The following is a 22,902-nucleotide window of genomic DNA, read 5'->3' as shown; positions in this document are numbered from 1 at the left end:
CCCGAGCTGAGCAGCCGCTGAGCTGCCAACAGGTGGCGGGATGGCTCAGCTAAAAAAATAATAATAATAAATAAATAAATAAAATGGCAAAACAGGACTCCCGATTTTGTCTCCCAAACTTAGACCTACTCCAGTCTTCCAAACCTCTTAAAGCTAAACCTCCATAAATTCTCTTCCCCCAACCCCTTGCATCCGATTCATCAGCAGATCAGTTCTACCTCCAAAACATACCCAAAATCAGGCCATCTCTCTCCATCTCACTGCTACCATCTCCGGCCAGGACCACCTCCTGGACCAGCTCCTAACTAGTCTCCTTGCTTCTTCTGTCCTTGGCCCTCACTCCTCATTTGCTATCCCTAAAGCAAACCAGAGTGACCTTGCTTAAAACTTTTGAATGATTTCCCATAGCACTCAGAATAACATGGAAAAATCTGTACCTTGCACTGAAAGGTCCACCTCTCTTTTTCAGCCAAGTTCCAAATCTGTTTACCTTTTATCTGTTACCAGGATGTTTGCATTACTGATTCCTCTTGCCATTCATATTCCAAACTCAATGCTGGTTCCTTAGAAATGCTTTCTATAATTAGTCAGTCTAAAGTAGGCTCCCAATTCTCTCCCTATCAGATTGCCTGTTTGACTTTTAATGTAACACTTTTTAAAAATGTTTCTTATTTACTTGTTTATGTTTATTGTCAAACTTTTTGCTAAAATGTAAGCCTTATGAGAGGACAAGCTTTGTCTAGTAAGGTCACAGAAGCATCCTCAGAGCCTGACACTCAATAAAGGAACAAATGCTGTTGAAAGAGTAAATAAAATTTGAAAACTGTCGGTGGATATAGTAGACATGGAGGTTGCTAACTGTGGTCAAGTCTGGCTGTGACTGGGAAGGGGCAGTAACCTAGGGGAAGAAGGGGAGCAGGACTGATATGGAGGGAAGGGAAACTGAGGGGAAGATTTTTAAACTGTTTTAACATGAAAAAGAATAGAAAATGTTTACATAGTATTGGGGAAAAGCTAGAAATGTTGCAAAGAGAAGACATTAGAAATTTCTCCTATATTGGTGATAGGTAAATAAAGCTAGATTGATAACATGCTCTCAAATTATCAGACCTATTACCAAACTGTGCAGACTGTCACAGATAACCCATATAATAGGAGGGCAAATATAAAAAAGAGGATCTGGCTTTATTATACTTTGAAAACTCACAGCCATTCATAAAGAGCTTCCACAAAGAATAACCATTTTTCCAAACCTTTCATTTCTAGGTAATTTTGCACATTAAAAAAAAACCAAACTTCTGGTCTATCTAAGATCTGTTTAAGTTACCCTTATTTTAGCCCTATAGGGCTGAGCGCCTTTGTACCTTTGTGCCTTTGCAGGAATAGTACGCTCATTATTGGGACTACTATGAAAAATTGCGAAATGTCTTAGGCCAGAATACATACTGCTCCTCAGGACTGAAAATTTATTGTGGAGACCTCAAATACACTGCAAATATGTTATAAAACAATGGGCTGGCTGGTGATTCTGAGACGTCCTGGAACTTGCTTCGTATACTATTTCAAAACTCAATGTATGAAAATTACTAACTCTGGTCTTATAAACTAGCTTTTTTAAAAAAATGGCATCATACTCTTAAAAGTGAAAATATTTAATTACTCATATGAAAGTACTCATAGTTGAAATTCACTTGCAGGCTGAACACTGTAGTAATGAACAAACAGATTATGAAAGATCAGTCAATAAGCATTTATTGAGCAACTACCACACATAAACTCTCTATGAATAGTTCTAGATGTCAAAGAAATAGAAGGCTCCTGGCTTACAGGAGTCAATAATCTAGTTTTCATTAAAACATAGTCCTAAGAAATACGCTGACAAATACAAGTTTATAAGACATCTTACCAAAAGCGCTCAATAAGTAATTGGGGCTGATAGATGGCATAGTGAGGCCTACTCAGTCAGGTAAATATAATCAATACAGGAATAATGTTTACTCTGTAAGATAGTACACTGTCTGTAAACTCACCTGTTGAATATCTAAGCTGGTGATATCCATATGTACAATGAGGGCTTCCACATTTTCCATTAACTTTTTATCTTGGAAATGGACAATCAAGTCTTTCATTACCTGGGGTGTGATCCCCACCAATTTATCGCTTAAAATATATGGCTCGAGGCACTCCAAAAACACTCCTTTGGCCACTGAATTCTCACTTAATTTGTCATACATCTGGCTAAATAAAAGATCCCTATAACAGAAAGAAAAAATATAGTTTTAGGAACATTCCAAACATCCATTAAATTCAGCCTGCTAAAGCGTATCATCTTTTTCCTATTTCAACTTACAAGTTTATTAAGAACAGTAACAATATTTGCATAGAGCTTTATATCGTGAAAACCTTTTTATATTATACTACGTTAATTAATTCTCCTAGAACTTCTTTTACAAATAGGAAAAGTTGAATAAATTAAATTATTTGTGGAAAAGTCACACAGCTTACAAGTGAGAGAGTCAGAATTTGAACTCAGCCTTCTGGCCTAAATCTTACACTGAGTCTATTATGGCACACTGCTTCTTAAAGACAACACTGACATGGGAGCAGGTAGTATGATGTAGGGAAAAATCAAAAAGGACTATTCACAAGTGATCCCTTCCTCGTTTCTGGTATCTAAATATTCCTAGCTGATCTGCAGAGGCAATTTGTTTCTTTATCTAGTTCTTATCATTTGCTTCCCAAAGGGTTTAAGCTATGATAATTGATAGTAGATGAAGAAAATGTTCAATATTTCAAAAATATGTCTAGAGGGGCGGTTGAGTGGCTCAGCTGGTTAAGAGCTCATTTGGGAGTGCCAGCTCTGTGCAGCAGAGCCTGGGTTCAGATCCCACATGAAGGCCAGAGACACTGCCCTCTACAGCTAAGATGATGAACAACAGGTCGACCTGGGGCTGGGCTGCTGTGAGTTGCCGGTGACGGCATAGGCTGCAGCTGGGCTGCAGTGGGCTGCTGTGAGCTACGTGAGTGGATGGCAGCCAGCGTGAGCTGCCGGCAGCCAGCAGCCGGTGTGAGCTACCGAAGCCGCTGTAAGCTGCCAGGAGCCGCTGTGAGCGGCCGACCAATGACCGGCGACCGATTGCCTCACCCGGGAAGAGCACAATGGTCATACCAACATGGGCCAGTGAAGCAACGTCCTCCACAACTAGACTGAAGAACAAAAACAGCAATTTGTCTGCCTGTCTGTTCCCCTTCCCCGATTCCCCAACGCTGTTCCCCTCCCCACAATTCCCCAATTAAAAAAAAAAAAGTCTCAAGAGTTTTATGCAGAAACAAAATTTTAAAAATTAATCTAAATGCCACCATACGCAATAATTATACTTTACTTATTTCATATTTCTTCTGCAAATGGTCCATTAATAATTTTAGAGTTATACTATTCACAGATAATTCTAAATTGTTATTATGCAATACAATAAGTATTATTCTATGTTGCTACCTACTCACAATGTTTCAATATGCCGAAACATCAGAATTTACTTAACTATTCTTGTAGTGTTGGCTATATCCCTTATTTCCAATATTTTAATATTATAAGTGAGGCCACAACAAACATCTACATATACAGTCCTTCCCACTTTGGGGGCTTAATTCCTTAGTCCCTCTACTTTTAAAAATTTATGTTAAGCAAAAAGATATGAAAACTTTTGTGGCCCTTGAAATGTATTTCTAAATTATCTTCAAAATGCACCACAGTACCAATTTATACTGCCACTTGCAATAAATAATAATACCAGTTTCACCAGACAATAGTGCTTGTTTATTTCACAGATAATTACAAGTATAAATTAAACAACATCACTGTTTTTAATTCTCTGATGACTGGCAAAATTAAATGTTTCCCATGTTCCCATTTACGCAATGTATTTCCTTGTACCATTCACTAATTCACTCATTCCTTTTTTTAATACAGAAACTATGCTAATTCTATGTATGTTAATATTGTCTAGCTAGTTATTTTACTAATTGTATTATATAATCTCTTTATATCCGTATCGTGTCAACTGTGAAAAGTTCTAGATGGTTCATCCACAGGTGTGGTCTTTCATGACAAGTTCCACAAAAAGGTCAAGGAAGATTCTGAAAGGAGCAGGATGGTGTCCTGCCTCATGTGAAGTCCTGGAAGGGGACAGGTGACAAACCGGCTGCAACTGCACCAGAGCCACATGCCACTTTCCAATAAATATCTGCAATATCCTGGGAGGAAAATCCATACCCATTTATTTTTTTCATATCCATAATGTAATTTTTGTATAATTTTTACTCTTTGCTTCATATTTATCAGAGTGTTTTTCATGTTAGTTTCATTTTAATCCATATTCCATCACATTTTTGTGATTACCAATTACTAGCCAAATAACAGAAACTAGATTAATGAAGCTTTACTGTAAGAAAAATAAAGTAAGAGTAACAGTAATTCCCATGAATTTAAAGAAAATGTCATATTTGCTAGTCTTTGCACTCTGTAATGTGTTGTTAAAAACGACATGCCAGGGAAGATAATTATATATTTTAGTTCAGCACAAAAAGCCCTGGGGAAGAAAATTAAAGAGCTAAAAATTCAGTAAACAGAGCATAATAGTTGACAGAGAAGGTACTCTTGTGACACACACAGCAAACAATGCTGGTAAGATTAATGGCAAAACTATATCTTTCCTTCTTAACCAATCAGAAGCTATAATAAAGAAGCAAGAAAAATAAAACTCAGCAACTCCTATTTGCATCTCTTCCCTAAAATAAAAATAAAACAAAATTCTAAGACATGCTCACATCATTCTGGGAGTATATTTACTAGAGCATGAGGGAAGGAGGGAGACAGAAAAGTACATACAAAAAGAGTTTTTAGTTTTTGTGTTTCTTTCTATATTTAGGCATTATACTCCATGGTGCTGACTTTGTTTACTGGGAAGGCTAACTGAACAACTGCTGTTTATCACTTCTAGTTTATCCTTCCTATAGCCCATATAACAAAAAAAATCGTTTCTGAATAACAGAGGGCCATCGAAGAGGTCTTCTTTCTGTATAACTTCACTTTATGTTAATACTCATATTAAAGATATTATTTGGAGTTTATCATTCATAACTTCAAACTGATAGAGAAAATGATTAAATTCACTTTGTGCACTATCTATTTTACAATTCAAAACAAGTGAAGAACTAAGCTTTGGTGATAATTGCCAATGCAGAGACTGTCTGAAAGGAGCCAGAGCATCAATCCTAACAACTGCCAGTCTTTACTAAACATGTAATCAGAGCCAAATAAATAAATTCCCACTAAATACAAGTAGGATTTAATAAACCTAAAGTTGGTTGGAGCTGGTCTCTTTATTTATAAAAGTAAAAGCAAAGTTCAAATGAACTTTAAGCAATTATGTCCAAAATGCTCTGTTTTCTAATAGAAGCATCACAATTTGTAAAGATTTCCTTTAAAAAGGTATAGTTTAATTGTAGTGATGGTTGCATAACTCTATAAACACACTAAAATTTACTGAATTGTACACTTTAAAAGGGTGAATTTTATGGTATGTGAATTATACCTGAACATAGCTGTTATAAAATTTAAAAGGCCATGGCACCTTTTTTCCCTGAGCTTTGACGTTTAAAATATTAGCATGCAGTTATTAACAACAACAAAAACAAACAAAATCCACAGTATCCAAAATATCCAGTTCCTTACCCATGTTTGATAATTAAGATCTTTCTGTTTCTCAAACAATAACCTTTTTTTTCTTTTCTTTTTACTGTACCTGAAAAGATGGTTGATAGCTGAACCTACTGTGGTAATCATTTCACAATATATATAAGTCAAGCCATCAGGCTGTATTCCTTAAACTTATACAGTGATATATGTCAATTATTTCTCAGTAAAAGATGGGAGGGAAATGTCAAAGAAGATTGTATAGAGAGTGCCCAATTCAGAGAGCAAATACCATACTGAAATGAAGCTACATTTTTTATTTGAACATTTTTGGGAATAACACAAAATATTTCTAAAAGAATGACCCACTTTTTTCTTTTTCCCCACGCAATCCTTCATCTTACAACTGCTTAGGGCCATTTCAACTTTATGTCACTGTGGGAGTATTCAAATATTCAAGATAATGATCACAAGTCACCCGGCAAACCAGGAGGCAGAATTATTGGGTTGTCGGAAAAGTCATGACGTATTTTTTCTGTTTTGCATTGCAAAAATACGTCATGACTTTTCCGACAGCCCAATATTTTATTGATTCAATCATCAGGTACTGAATACCTACTTTGCAGGTATCAGTCTAGGTGGATACAATCCATTTTATAAAGACACACCTTCTTGCTCTTAACAAAATTTAGTCTTTAGGTACTTTATTTTATCTCATTTATAATTATATCTATTTGAAAATTTGGGTTGATTCCGGTACTGATTAGTATTAGGAACATCTTTACATCTTAATTTCCTCACCTGAAACTGCAAATAAAATTACTTCTCTTACAGTGTAATTATGAGGCTTAAACAAAATAAAATCTATAAAACTGAACCACAAACTATTGAGGCTGATTTTAAAAACATTGGGTAAATAACAAGGAAGTGAGTATGAAAAGTGGGGTAAAGAGAAAGCTAAGTTAAGAAAAGCTAGGGTGAAGTTAGTATATCATGGCTTTTAGCTATCTAGGAAACAGTAATTAGCCACACAATTCACTGTCCATCAGCTAAAAGTGAATTAGCTGTTCAGAAGATGCAAAAGTATTTCTGGTACTAACACCTGAGGGAAATTTCTCCCTTAGGCCCTCATACAGAAGACAGTGTGTAACATAAAGCAATGTGCTCAACAACACCCCAGTGTGAATACAACCTATTTCAATGGATAATAACACATAACACTATAGCTAAATCTTCGCAAGGAATTTTAGCTCTGAGGAAGCAGGTGCTATAGCTCTTTGTGACTTAATCAAAGGTCTGATGTAGCAAATAACTGCCCTCCTGATAACTTTTACTGATACTTGCAAAGTATGACCCAACCCTTTTATGATTCAGGGTACCTGAATATATCTAAATTCATGAGTCAAGTCAATGTTGTATAGAATTTTAGGAGCAACTGCATTGGGTCCTCACATTTGTTCTCTACCACTCAGAAAATGGTACAAGAGCTTGGTCAAGAACAAGAGCCCAGGAGCTAGACTGCCTACATTAGAATCCCACCTTTGCTCCTCAAAGCGTCAGTGAGCTTTGACAAGTTATTTAATGGCTTTCTACCTCTGGAATCTCCTATGGAGAATGAAGATATAATACCTACCTCACTGTCATAAAATTAAATAAGTCTTTATATATTAATGTAAAGGCCTTAGAACAATGCCTTGGCATGTAGGGAGCTGACTGTTTCTTAAATGTGAAAAATTTGTGAGCCAGTATAGGTTGGTTAATTTTGTTACTATTTACATCAACAAAGTCTAATCGAGGGTTTATTTACACTGATTTCTGTTAAACAAAAGGCTCTATAAATCAATACTGCAGAAGCACAATGAATCTTGCCCTTTTTGGGGTGGTATGAAATACTGTGTTTTAGTGATGGTTCATGAAAGAATATATATATACAGTACATGAATCATACATTTTTACTTTTAAAATCTTCAAATAGTATTTCTCTTTTGTTAGCTATGTTCTTCCTCTACACTATCCTGCCACACAAATACATAGATGATACTCCCACAGCACCTATTTTGGAAGAGTTAATTTTATTAGGTAAGTGGACCTGTAAATTGTGAAAGAATCAAATTTCTGTAAATTAAAAAAATTTTAAATCCAGTCAAATGCATACAATTCATAGCAGTAAATTATAATATAAGCAAGAGGCAGCTTGCGTTCAAAATAATTTAATCTGACAGGCCATGCATACTCACTTTCGCTGTAGAAGAAGGCAGTAATCAACTATGACGGGCACCATATCCTGGAGAGAAACCACAAAGAAAGCGTCAGCACCATATCTCTGCCCACTGGCCCACTGGTTAGACACAACACATAATGAAAGCGATCTGCTTCGGTCACTTTAGACTGTTGGGAGAATAGAACTTTATACCATGTTTTTGGTAAATAATTTGGCACAATGTGTCAGAAGTCTTAAAAATGTGAAAACACATTTACGCAGTAATTCCATCTGGAAATTTATCCTAAATACTTTTAAGGAAAACAATTTATAATGCATTAAGGTGTTCAATGCAGCTCTGTACAGGAGAAGGAGGGGGAAAGGAGGAAGAAATTAGAATTAAACATACAACTTGGGGAAATAGTTAAATTTGCTATTAAAATAAAATATGTAGATATTATAAGCTTATAAAGAGTTTAAAATAACATTATAATAAACATTAGGTAAAAAATATTTATCTCACAGCTTTGTAAAGAAAAAAAAAAAATAAAATATATCAAATTGATAATAGGGTATAGTTGGTCCTGTTGGTGGCTCAGGTGATTAAGGTTGTTCATATTTTATCACAATCCTCCAAAATAGCTATTTTAAGGTTGATTTAACTTCTCGGTTTCATAATATTTTGACTGCTTTAAATTCATCATGTATAAACTCATATCAAGAGAACGACAACCCATAATTTTGGCCTTTTTCTAAAGAGAAACAGTTTGAGGAAGAAATAGTTTATTATGACTGAAAATTGTCAGGTAATCAAGCATTAGGTTTCAGCAGTACTCTGATTTTCTGCTGGCTGCAGAAAAAAATGGTTTCCTTAAAAAACCAAACCAAACCCTAGAAGGCCTGTTTTATTGGCAGAAAAAAAAATCCCATCAGGAGGGAGAGGACCCTATGTGAAGAAAACTACTACATGCTAGCACTTGTTTGACAAAAGCAACAAAACAACTAAGGAACGCTTATCATTTGAGAGAGAAGTATCAGAAAAAGGACCTATAATCCTTGAAAGAATTATAGGGCTACTGTCCCTGACCCAGCCATCTGCTTCCTTTACTCATTCATGTTCTTCATGACTAGATTTAAAATCTTATTTAGATTCTTCAAAAACAGGAAAGAAAAAAATCATACATTTGAAAAGTGTTAAAGTTATATCAAGTCTTAACCCTTAATGAGAATACAGTGGGCTAGATAACCTGGGGGGGAAAAATCCTCCCTAGAAATGCAGGGGAAGTTTTAATAAATATTATTTAAAACATACAGCCAAGCTTCCAAAAAAAGTTTAGAGCAATAACCAGGGTCTAAAAGTCAAAGGGGAAAGGAAAGCCAAAGCAATAAGCCCTGAGCTGTCAACCGAGACTGTCCTATAAATTTGTTGATCACTTAAGAGCTTGTGTTTTAATGACAGAAAGTTGAGGTCTTAGACCCTTGCAACATAAGGAACTGAAGAAAAGATCTGCCTAAAATCAGAATTCTTAGAAAGCTGCATCCCTCATAAAAGGAAATTAGGAAAAACAAAACAAGCAAAAAAAAACCCAACATCTGCCCACAGGCAAAGGAAGATGACAAGAAAGGTTATCTGTCTCAGCCTGCACTCATTGAGGGTATATTTGTATTCTCTAAGAATCCATAATCAAGACCCTGCCTACAGGTGAATTTGGGATTTTAATTTACAATATCTCCTTAGTGTATGAACGAACAATCAAGACAGGAAATTAACACAAAAAATGATCCTGAGAAAGGATACTTCAGAAGCCCCCGAAAGCAGCACATTCAGAGTCTCTCAAGAGACAGTGCTTAATGCAGGCAAAATAAGTCCTGCTGAGAAAGCCTCAGTGAAATGTGCTCAAAATAAAAATTTAAAGCACCTCATGAAATAATGCACCATGAGTGAACATCAGCAGAAACTAAAAATAGCAGGGGTAAATTGCTAAAACTTCTAATATAATTATCGGGTAGAAATTAATAAAGTATATTTAAAATGATTAAAGGCATAAAATAAAGAATTAAGGAAGGCAGTTTTTGTGACGAGGAGTCCCCTGTCTTCCCTTAATGTTGCCATTTTGTAATAAACCTGTGTTTCTTTCCAAAAAAAAAAAAAGAATTAAGTGCCTAGCCTAGTACTAGGTACTAAGGATATATAGGGATAACGGAAGGTAAAACCATCAGATTCATACCTTTAGATCACTCTGGTGATTTTATGATGACAGGGTCTAGAAAACCCAAGAATGAAGATAGAAGACTACTACAGTAATCAAAGAAAGAAATAGGGGAATAAACTAGGGTAATGATAGTAGGTATGAAACACAGCAAACAGAATTAAAAAATATTTATAAAGTAAAACTGTTGAGCTTGGTGACTAATTGGTTGTGGGTTGGAAGGCATAGGGAAGAGTCTATGATAGCTCCTAAGTTTCTAATTTAAGTGATGGTTGAACGAGGCTATCATAAAATGAGATAAATATGAGATGAGTCCTTAGAAGGAAGAAGTATATTTTTGGCTATGGTAGATTTGAGGAACATCTTTACTTAGATGTTGAATAATAAGAAATTGAATACAGTAATCTGAAATGTCTGAGTTAGAATTATAGATTTCTAACTAGAGATTTCTGACAGGAGACAATGTATATGAATAAAACTGTGCACAACAGATAAGAGATACAAATCAGTGGACAATGGAGTAAATCACGAGGAAGACCAATATTAATGATATGGTCAGAGGATGGAAAGAAAATTCAACTCAGGAATAGTCACAGAGGTTTAAAAATCAGAAGAACACACAGTCACAGATATCTATAGGATAGGAATTTTTAAAAAGAGTGATTATCACTGTTTAATACAGCACTGAGGATGAGTAAGATATGAAAAGTGTTTATTGGATTTAGCAATTAAGATACCATTGGTATGTTTAGTAAGGTGTTTTATTTTCCTGATTAGATGGTAAGTACAGTGATGGATGAAATCCAGCCTGCAGAGAATTAAGTGGTGAATGAAGTATGTGGGGGGAGGGGGTGTGAAAAGGGTGAGGGAGAGAGGGAAAGAGGGCTGGAGGGAGAAAGAGAAAACATCAACAGAGGCGTAACTAAAATCAGTTAATAAGAAAACTAAAACAATGTAACAGAATGAATAGTTTGAGATATAATTCAAGAAAACTTTCCTGAAATAAAAAGGAAAATCTACATATTGAAAGAGCATATCATATGCCAGGAAAAAAATAGCCTAGAATGATTATACAGAGACTTAATGCTGTAAGTTACTGGAGTTCAAAAATTAAGAAACAGCCAGGAAAAGAGAACAGTCAATTTTGAAAGGGAAAAAATACATCTGACTAGCCTCAGATTTCTCCACAGTGGCATTCAATGCCAGAAGATAACAGAGTAATATTTTCCTAAGAATGATTCTCTAAGGAAAGACAAAATTGATAAGACAAGTAAAGAGTTAACAGGAGCGAACTTGTAAGCTAGCAGGAATAAGCTTAAAAATTGACCTGTTGGCTCTGAATCCCCTGGCTAGCACTGCACCTACAAGCTGACAAACACCTTACATCCATCATAGGTGGAAATAGAATAGTTCCCAATCGCAACGGCAACCCCCTGCAAGCTAACAAACACCCATCACAGATGTGAAAAGAACAGATCCTGGAAGAAGCCAGCTGTAACAGCAACCCCCTGCAAGCTGACATCTATCATAGATGGGAACAACACAATTGTAAGGTAGCCCCCCTGCAAGCTGACAAGCACCCTACACTCTGCATAAAAAAAAAATATATATATATATATATAAAACCCCAGCTGAAAAGAAACCCATCACAGCTGTCTCTATCAGACTTCCCTGGCAAATTCCTTTTGCCAGTATTTCTCTTCCAAACAGAAACCAGCCTTCTTCTCTAGACACTGCCACTGGCTGTCTTTCTCTGCCTGAGTTTCAATAAACCTTTCCTTGCTTTCTCACTTTTCAGAGTCTCATGAATTCTTTCACGTTCTGCGAACGACCAGGGGTAATTTTAAACCAACACAAAAATGTTTTTCAATATAAAAGCTAGAGACCAACAAATTGAAGATGCAACGGCTTAAAGAATATTGTTCCCTTGGGCCTTTCTTGAAGAAACTGCTTCTGCAACCAAGAAATCACTGGGGAAACTATAGCAAAAGCGCTGGTGATGAGCATGAACTATGTTTAACTACAAAAGTAAGACTAAAACAGACACACTCTGACTATGAGATTGACATTAAGACAAACTGGAAGGAGAAAGAGAAAAGAAGGTTGGAGGTAGAAAAGATTCATTGGCTTCATCTGTAAACTGGTCATTAAAAGATATTCTTTAAAGCTCACAATTAAGGGCTAGCCAAGTGACTCAGTTGGTTAAGAGCTCGCTCAAGAGTTTGAGCTCTGGGCAACAGCAGTTTGATACCCGGCCCGAGCTGAGCTGCCAATAGGTAGCAGGATGGCTCAGCTAAAAAAAATAAATAAATAAAGCTCACAATTAAAATTGGAACTAGAAGCATGTTTAACATTATAAAAGTAAATACTAAGATAATGGTTACATCATATTATAGCAAGGAACAATGTCCAAGGCAATAGAGAATCAAGGGTACCATATAATGCTATAATTATAAAGGTATCCATTGGAATTAAATATATATCCCTAAATATCAGTAGTACATGCCCAAATAAAAGAGTAAGTGGCAAATGCCTTTCTTAAAAAAAATAAAAACAAAAATATTGTCACCCTAATAAATTTTAATAAAAACATATTTGACTTAGCTCACTTTTCAGATTGAAATCTGAAAAAAGCAAAAATCTGAAATCTCAAAAAGCAAACTCCATATGCTGTTGCGGACTAAAAAGGGGCTCCGTAATAAATCTAACTGAAAGTAACCTCACAGGGTGATCTGATCATAAATTCTGAACTGGGCAGGTCATGATGGGTAGTCACGCCCCAAACCTATAAAAGGTTCATCTTCACCTTAAGCAAACTCTGTCCTTTGTTTTTATGCATCTAGGTTAATGCACCTTTGAAATGCCTCTCATTGCAAGGGAGCACATAATCTTGTTGGCTATCCTGTAATCCAATCATCGAGATTTCCCCTCCTTGCTTTCTCCCAGCTTCATATAATCGTCCTCACTTTCTCTCAATTCCAAATGCAAAACTGTCATTCTCTGGAGCACTTGAGATCTTGCTTCCCGGCATGTCATCAGTTTGGCTCAAATAAACTCGAATAAACTGTTATAATAATTCTCTACAGGCTTGGACATTTCTTACATTGACACTATGTAGTAAGCAAGAAACAAATACAAATACATAGTGATCCACAGTGATTAAAAATAGAAGAATAGACAAAAGTATATCATACAACGAAAAATCAGGAACTTTGATCTATCAGATAAATTAGAATTCAAGCGAAAAGGGCACTAAATGAACTAATAAATCATAATAAAGATAAATCTCCTATTTCTATATGCCAAATGTGTATATAATACACACTAAATTATATAGCGCTAACATTCATAAAGAGAAGAAGGAAGGAAAACCAGAGAAAAGAGTACTATTAACGAGGTACTTTCTTTCTCACAGTCCATGAGAAATTGGTTGGACAGAAGTGGGTAAGGGTTTAGAAGATCTAAAAATGTTTAAATCTGGTTGATAATGAACTATTTTCTATGAAAACACACAAAGCACTATTATTTCAAGTGCTCATGGAACAACAATGAAAACTGGCCATATATTGGGCAGCAAAGAAAATCTAAACTCCAAAAAGCAGAACTAGTACACAAAACATTATCTGATCACAACATATGAAAACTAGAAAGTAATTACCTATCAGAAAATAAGATGCTCTTCCCACTTAAAAAAATAAAAACTCTCTCCAGAACTCTTCAGAGAAGGAACACCAATCAAAGTTGTAAATTATGTGTAAAGACAATAATGAAAGTGGCACTTATTGAATTAATAGTCTTAAACCGTAAGTTGACATTTTTAGAACACTCCATCCAACAGCAACAGGATATACATTTTTCTCAAGTATAGAGACACTTACTAAAATAGATAATATATTTTATGTCATAAAACAGGTTTTAAATTTAAAAAGATTCAGGTCATACAAAGTATGTTCTCTGACCACAATGGAATTAAATTAGAAATTAACAACATAAAGAATGACAGAGATGACATAACTATAGACTCTTCAGATATAAAACGGATAATAAGAAATGTCATGAACAACTTTTTGCCAATAACTTTGACAATTTAGATGAAATGTCCCAATTTATTTAAAAATAAAAAATAGCAAAGTTCACTCAAGAAGAAATTAAAAAAATAGATAACATATTAAAGAAATTGCATTTGTAGTTTAAAACATACCTACAAGGAAAACTCAAAGCCTTAATACCTTCAGTGGTGAATTCTATCGAACATTTAAGGAAGAAACAATACCAATTCTACACAAACTTCCGTAAAATTGAAAAGTAAGGGGTAATTCATAACTACTTCTACGGCCAGCATTAGTCCAATACCAAAACCACACACGGACATTACAAGAAAAGAAAACAACAGACCACCATTCCTCTGCATACAAATGTTCACAAAACAAGATAATACATCATAATCAAGTGGGTTTATCCTGAGAATGCAAGGTTGGTTTAACATTAAAAGAAAATCAATCAATATAATTCATCATATTAACAAATAACAAAGAAAAAACATATGATCATCTCTATAGATACAGGAAGAGAATGTGAGCAAAGACAACATTTACTCCTGAGAAGAAAAAAATTAGAAAATTAAGACTAGAACTTCCTCAACCTGATACAGTTCATCTTTGAAAACCAATAGTTAGTATCATATTTATCAGTGAAAGACTGAATGCTTTCCCACTACATTGGAAAGACAAGGATGTCAACTCTCACCATTTCTATTCAACATCATACTGGAGCCAGTGTAATACGGCAAGAAAGAGAATTAAAACACATTGGGATTGGAAAAAAAGAAGTAATTCTGCCTATTTGCAGACAATATGGTTGTCTATGCAGAAAATCTGATGGAAAGTATAAAAAGTGGGTAGAACTAATAAGTGATTTTAGCAAGATTGCAGGATAGAAGATCAATATACTAAAATCAATCATATTTCTATATATAAAACATGAACAATGGGTGGTAAACACACAGTGATATATAGACAATGTATTACAGAATTGTACACCTGACATCTATGTAAGTTTGCTAACAATTGTCATCCCAATACACTTTAATTAAAAAATAAATAAAATACAATAAAAAAAACAAGAACAAGCTGAAATTGAAGTAAAAACTACTGTTTACAATAGTATCAAAAAATAAAGGAATTTTATGCATCTACCAAAAAAGGGCATTCTCGGCATTCTGTATGAACCAATATAAAAAACATCTCCAAGATAGATTAAGTGGGAAAAAAGAGTACAAAATTGTAAATATAGTTTTCTATCATATATGATAAGGAGGAGGAATTATGATATGAGGGTAGGCAAATATATGTATATATGCTTGTATTTACATAAAGAAAATCTGGAAATACACTTAAAAACTTTAGTAACAATGGTGAGAAGCAGATGGGAACTGGGCAGATGGCATTAGGGTGGGAGGGAGAATTTTCACTATATACATTTTTATACTTTTTGATTTTTTGAATCATATAAATGTATAACTGATCTAAAAATTAAATTAATTTAATGTTTTAAAAAGAGCAGAAGCAGGTAATACAACTATGTATAATCGATCTCAATTCTATGGAAATATAACTGGCTAGGACTTACAGACCAAGATATACACCAAGCCACTGGTGAAATTTAACCATATTTATATAAAGCATCTACTATGTATCAAGCACGTTGTTAGGTGATAATGATACGTATTTAAGAAAACAGACATATCTTATTGTCTAATTCAAAGACTTTTAAAAAGTAGTGCCAATGAAGTATGATAAAAGTTAAGAGAGGGAAAATATAGAGCACCATGGAAACTTATAACAAGGGGGCTTAACCTAAGTCTGCCTTCCTGAGAATGTGACATTTACATGGACACCTAAGAGATAGCATTCACCAACTGCATTGCAGGGAAGAATGCTCCAGTAAGAGGGAACAGCAGCTTGTGGGACAGTCCAGATGTAAGAGATGGCACAGAACCTTGAGGAACTGAGACAGACACTGTGAAGAAAGCACAGAAAGAAGAGACTTGGCACTGGATGAGGAAGGGGCAATACGCGGGATTCTGAACTTTATTCTAAGGGTAATGGAAAACCACTGAAGGGGTTTTAAACGGGGAAGTGAGATTAAAAGTTTAAGAATTGTGGCAGGATTACATGTGGTTTAGAGTCTATTTACTTATGTCACTCACAAAAATAAAAATACAATGCAATTACATTAGAATACATGTGTAGACTTTCATTACTTCTTTGCAAATCTCTACTACTATTATGTCACTTGCCAACTCCCATTCCCAGCAGCACTTCTTAGTTCTCTTGGCCTAGACTCTCTCACCACCTGCAATTCCAAATTTCTGCTCACTTCCTTCTCTTTCTTTATCCAAGGGACCTTGAAATGCCTTGGAGGCTTCCACTTCTAGGAAGCTAGAACAGACAAATATTTCCCTATTTCTCCTCCTAGTACAACTAAAACCTCTGGGCAATATATACAACACAAACATATGAAGACTCAGAAAGGCGGAGAGAAGAAGGAAGACCAGCTAGAGACGTCAGGACCTGAAGAACGAATGACAAAGTGGTGAGTTCCCTCTTTTCTTTTTAACCATATGTCCCAGGCTTGGCGCTCAAGAAGCATGGAAATACCCATGGGGGGCAGACAGAAAAACTCCAACAAAAGCTGAATTTCTCTAACAACAAAAAAAAAAAAAAAAAAAAAGGAAGAATCTGGCAAAAGAAAAACTGTTTAGAAATAATTGCTGTACTCCAGCCAAACACCACAGAAAAAAACTGTAGCTCCATGCCCAATGTGATGGTTAATTTTTGTGTCAACTTGACTAGACCATGAGGTGCCCAAATATTTGATCAAACATTATTCTGATGTGCCTGTCAGGGTGTTTTGAATAAGATTAACATATGAATCAGTAGACTGAGTAGAGCACACTGCCCTCCGTAATGCTGAAACATCTGCTCTTCTGGGGTCTTAAGCCTGCCAGCTTTTAGACTGAAACTATACCATCAGTTCTCGTGGTCCTCAGACCTTCAGGTTGAGCTGGAACTAGACATCATCTATCCTGGGTCTCCAACTTGCTGAACGCAGATCTTGGGACTTCTCAGCCTCCATAATCACATGAGTTAATTATTCTAATAAATCTTAAATCCCAATCTCAAAATCTCTCTCTTCCTCTCTCTCTCAATGTATATATGTATTGAGATATATATAGATATATATAGATATAGATATAGATATATGTACTGTTTCTCTGGAAAACCCTGATTGATATACTTACCCATGCCATTAAAGGCTGAGTGGAAAACCTAAATTTTCACACTCCACAGGATGTAACAAAATACCCATTACTCCCTCCCCCAACCAGAGTGGTATCAGAGAAAGGTATAGAAAGTCAGGAATTTCAATCCCAACAAGCCAATAATAAACCCCTTCCTCCTTACCTATGAAGATTGCCAGTGGAGATCATGTGGGTGGTTGAACTTCTACCTAACCTGAAAATAATGAGACCCCACTGGAGTGGTATCAGACGAGTTCTACAAGTCAGAACTTTCACGAATGCCCAATCTGCGTCAGTGAGCCTGTACTTACCATGGTGTCAATGGAGGCCACATGGGGAGCAGTCATGATACACTCCTACCCCTAACTACCAGTGAGGTATCAGTGAAAGCTTAGTAAGGAACAGGAACTCCCATCTCTGTTCAGCAATGAAAAGGAGGACTTCCCATTAAAGGAGGCTGAGTGGGCAACCTGGACTTTTATCCCCACCTGGCAATAACAAGGTGGCACCATGCTAGAGCAGTATCAGAGGAAAGCAGCTTAAAATAGAAAGTTTAAAGATCTGTAGTCTCACAATATAACACCACGATATCCCGGTTTCAAAAGAAAGTCACAAATCATACCAAGAACCAAGATCTCAAATTGGATTTTAAAGTGATAATAGATGCCCACACTGAAATAACAGAGATGTTAGCAGGATCTGACAAAGATTTTTAAACCCGTTATCATAAAAGTACTTCAAAGAGCAATTAGAAACAATTAAAACAAATGAAAATATAGAAAATTTCATCAAAGAAATAAAGATATAAAGAATCACCAAGTGGAAATTTTAGAGCTGAAAAAAAAAACCAATAACTGAAGTTTTTAAAAACTTAAGGGATGAGCTCCATAGCAGAATAGAGGTTGCAGAAGAAAAATAGAAATTTCTAATCTGAAGGAGAAAAAAATGACTGAAAAAAAAATGAAATGAGACTTAGGGACCTGTGAGACTGAACAAAAGATCTAACATTTGTGTCATCAGACTCAGACAGTGAGAAGAAAGAGAGGTGGACTGAAAAGTACTCAAAGATATAATGACTGCAAATGTCCCAAATTTGTCAAAAGACAAAAACAGATTTTTTCAAAGATGATAAATCTAAAGAAAACCACACCAAAGACATTTGCAAACTTCCAAAAACTAAAGACAAAAAAAATCTTCAAAGTGGCACAATATTATTTAAGATAATATATTATAAACAGAGAAGGATAAACAGATATAAAGGAAGGTAAGATTTCTACATCACTTCAACTAGAAATATAACACCAGTAGACTGTGATAAATGATATATACACAAAATACCTAGAGCAACCACTATAAAAAGCTATAAAGAGATACTAAAATATACTATAGATAAATCACAACGAAATTCTAAAAAATTTCAAGTAACTCACAAGAAGGCGGGAAAGAGAAAATAGAGAAACAAAAAACTGAGAGAACAAATAGAAAACGAAAAATAAAATGACAAAGTACTTGTTGGCTTCCGGTCAAGATGGTGCAGCAGGTAAATGCTGTGCTTGCCTCCTCTCATGACCACACAAAATTACAACTAAACTACAAAACAACCATCACTGAGAATTGCCTGAAGTCTAGATGAACAGAAATCCTATAACTAAGGATATATAGAAGAAATTACCTCCAGGCTGGTAGGATGGGCAGAGACCCATAACGGGCTGGTCTCACACTCATGTGTGGCAGTTAAAAATTGGGAGGGATATTTCCTGAGGATCAAGGGGTCCCAAGCTCTGCAGCCCAGGGTTCTAGTGCCAGGATGAGAAGTCCCCACAACTTCTGGCTGTGAAAACCAGGGGAGATTGTGGCTGAATGAGACAGAGGGCTGCTGAAGTCCCAGGCGCTCCTCTTCAAGGTACAGTACACAGACTTACTTGCTGATAGACTCAACTGCTCTGAGCTCCAGTATAGACGAAGCAGCTTGAAAGATGACAGGAACATACCAGGAGGAAGTGAATTGTCTGGCTTCAGGGCAAGGGCTGAATTTGCAGCTTTCTCCCAAACAGAAGTGCTGGCAGATGCCATTGTTTCTGTGTCGCGCCCTCTCCCCTCCCAGCGTGCTGACATAGGCAGGCGCCATATCTGAGTCTCCATCAACCTGGCTAACACCATTCGCCCTGCCCTGATGATTCCCTGAGACTCTGCCCCACACAACTTGCAGGCCCGCCCAAGCCACTTCCAGTGGCTTTTCCAAATGGCCTGTCTTGGCTCATGCTACAGGCTTCCTAAAATCTTTCAAAGTTTCACAAACCCTAAACAAGCAGGATCTAACCTTGGATTGCCCTGTACCATTTGCTAAGCAGGCCCAAGCCTGGTACTAGTGGCAGCCGGCCTCACAGCTTAAGTTCACAGCTTAGCCCCTCCCAGGTACCTCCAAGCAGGCACAAATGGCAACCATCTATAGCTCATACCAAGTGGCCCTGTGCAGGGCACAAGCAGCGGCTGATTGTGGCCTGTACCAGAGCCCATCCCAAGAGGCCCCAGAACTAACACACCCGGTGGTAAGCTTCAGACCACACCAGAGCCCCACTTCCACAAATGACACACCCAAAGGGAAGAATAGACACCAGAGCCTGCTAAAGCAAATCCTGCTCTGTGGAGTCAGCCTCTGCCCAACAGCTCTTCCAGTCACTGCCAGTCCTCAAAACCAATCAGACTGAGGATGGTCAATCCCTCCCACTAATGTGAAAATTGCAACCAAGGCTCACCCATAACAGGAGGGCACATGCAACCCACACTAGAGAAACATATGAAGCACCTGGTTCAGGTGACCAGGGAGACTGAGCCACTGGGCCCCACAGAATACCTACTATTGGGTCATCGGAAAAGTCATGACGTATTTTTCTATGTTTTTTGTTGCAAAAATTGGTCATGACTTTTCTGATGACCCAATACATAAGGCCACTCTATTAAGACCAAGACATAGCAGCTCTGCCTCACACATAGAAACATATACAAGGGATTAGCTAAAATTGGCAGACAAAGAAACATGTTTCCAATGAAAGAACAGAACAAAGCTCCAGAAAAAGAACTAAACAAAATGGATACAGGTAATGCAGAATTCAAAACATTGGTTATAAGGATGCTCAATAATCTCAGTGAGAACTTCAACAAAGAGATAGGAAACATAAAAATGGAGGTAGAAAACAAACAAAATCAGTTAGAAATGAAGAATACATTAACTGAAATAAAGAATACATTAGAGGGAATCAACAGTAGATTAGATGTAGTAGAGAATTAAATCAGCTACCTTTGCAAGATAAGGTAGCAAAAAACAACCAATTGGACAAGCAAAAAGAAAAAAGAATCCAAAAAAATGGGGATAGTCTAAGGGGCCTCAGGGACAACATCAAGCGTACCAACATATGCATCATGGGGATACCAGAAAGAGAAGAGAGAGCAAGGAATTGAAAATCTATTTGAAGAAATAATGACAGAAAACTTTCCTGACCTGGCAAACGAAATCCACATACAAGCCCAGGAAGTGCAGAGTCCCATACAGACGAACCCAAACAGGTCCACACCAAGACATCACATAATTAAAATGCCAAAAGTTAAAAACAGAGAATCTTAAAAGCAGCAAGAGAAAAGCTGTTAGTTATCTACAAGGGAGCTCCCATAAGACTGTCAGCGGATTTCTCAACAGAAATTTGAAAGCCAGAAGTGATTGGCAGGAAATATTCAAAGTGATGAAAAGATTACAACCAAGATTACTCCACCCAACAAAGCTATCATTTAGAATTGAAGGACATATAAAAGAGCTTCCCAGACAAGAAAAAGCTAAAAGAGTTCATCACCACCAAACCAGTATTACAAGAAATGTTAAAGGGACTTCTTTAAGAAGAAGAAGGTGGCAATAACTACCTATCTATCAACAATTACTTTAAATGTAAATGGATTAAATGTTCCAATCAAAAGACATAGGGTGGCTGAATGGATACGAAAATAAGACCCTTACATATGCTGCCTACAGGAGATTCCCTTCAGATCAAAAGACACACACAGACTGAAAGTAAAGGGATGGAAAAACATATTTCATGAAAATGAAGGGGGAAAAAAACCAAAACTAGAGTAGCAATACTTATACCAGACAAAATAGACTTCAAAAGGAAGACTACAACAAAAGACAAAGAAAGTTCCAGTAATCCCACTTCTGGGTATTTATGGAAGAAGCCCAAAACACTACTTCAAAGGGACATGTGCATACATATGTTCACTGCAGCATTATTTATAATATGGGGGCAACCTGTGTATCCATCAATGGATTAATGGATAAAGAAAAGGTGGTACATATATACAATGGAGTATTACTCAGCCATAAAAAAGAATGAAATCTTTTTATCTGCGACAACATGGATGGACCTAGGAGTACTATGCTGAGTGAAGCAGGTCAAAGACAAATGCCATATGATTTCACCTATTGTGGAATCTAGAGAACAAAATTTATGAACAAATTAAACAGATACAAACTCATAGATTTAGAGAACATTTTGATGATTGCCAGATGGGAGGAGGGTTGGAGCTATGGGTGCAAAAGGGGAAGAAATGAAGTACAAATTGATGTTACAAAATAGTCATGGGGATGTAAAGTATAGCATAAAGAATATAGTCAGTAATACTGTAATAACTATGTAAGTCATCAGATGGGTATTAGACTTATCAGGGTGATCACTTCTTAAGTTAACAAGTGTTTAAATCACTACATTGTACACCTGAAACTAATATAATATTGTATATGTGAACTGTAATTGAAAAATAAAAAATTATTTAAAAAAATAAAATAAAATGACAGACTTAAGCCCTAATATATGAATAATTACTCTAAATGTAAATGGTCTAGATATATCAATTAAAAGACAGGTTTGCAAGTATATTAAAGAAGTCTACAAGAAACTGGTTTCAAATACAATAGTATAGGAAGGTTAAAAGTAAACTGATGGAAAAAGATATATGATGCAAACATTCATCAAAAGATGAGTGGCTATATTAATATTAGATAAAATAAACTTTGGAGCCAAAAAATTGTTGCATAGCAACAAGGACATTATAATAATAAAAGGGTCAATCCACCAAAAAGACACAGCAATCCCAAATGTATGTGTACCAAACAGAGCTGCTAAATATATAAAGCAAAAAATGATAGAACTGAAAGGAGAAATAAACAAATCCACAATTCTATCTAGAGACTTCAACACCATCCCCTCAACAATTGATAGAACTAGACAGAAAACTAGAGCAACGATACAAAAGAACTCAATAGCATTAACCATCAAAATACCTAATTGATATTTTTATAACACTCCAACCAACAACAGCAGAAAGCAAATTCTTTTTAAGTGCTCATAAAACATACACCAACAGGGCCGGCCGAGTGGCGCGATGGTTAAAAACTGGCTTGGAATGCCAGAGGGCCCCGGTTCGGATCCCACATATGAGGGCCAGTGAC

General features: G+C 36.2%; 1 protein-coding gene across 3 annotated transcripts in view; it reads right to left on the bottom strand.

Moving 5' to 3' along the window:
* Nucleotides 1-22,902, bottom strand: part of VPS8 (VPS8 subunit of CORVET complex) — a 255,460-nt gene that overhangs the window by 138,378 nt on the left and 94,180 nt on the right. For all 3 annotated transcript variants that reach the window (XM_019668968.1, XM_019668980.1, XM_019668973.1), the window contains 2 exons: nucleotides 7,933-7,979; nucleotides 2,031-2,253 (listed from right to left, as the gene is read on the bottom strand). In XM_019668968.1, coding sequence (XP_019524513.1) covers nucleotides 2,031-2,253; nucleotides 7,933-7,979 — 270 coding nt within the window. The remainder of the gene's footprint in view (nucleotides 1-2,030; nucleotides 2,254-7,932; nucleotides 7,980-22,902) is intronic.

Source organism: Hipposideros armiger, unplaced genomic scaffold (genome assembly GCF_001890085.2).
Source record: "Hipposideros armiger isolate ML-2016 unplaced genomic scaffold, ASM189008v1 scaffold_14, whole genome shotgun sequence".
Taxonomy (NCBI): domain Eukaryota; kingdom Metazoa; phylum Chordata; class Mammalia; order Chiroptera; family Hipposideridae; genus Hipposideros; species Hipposideros armiger.
Note: the sequence above shows the minus strand (reverse complement) of the source record. Positions and strands in the feature narration are given on the sequence as shown.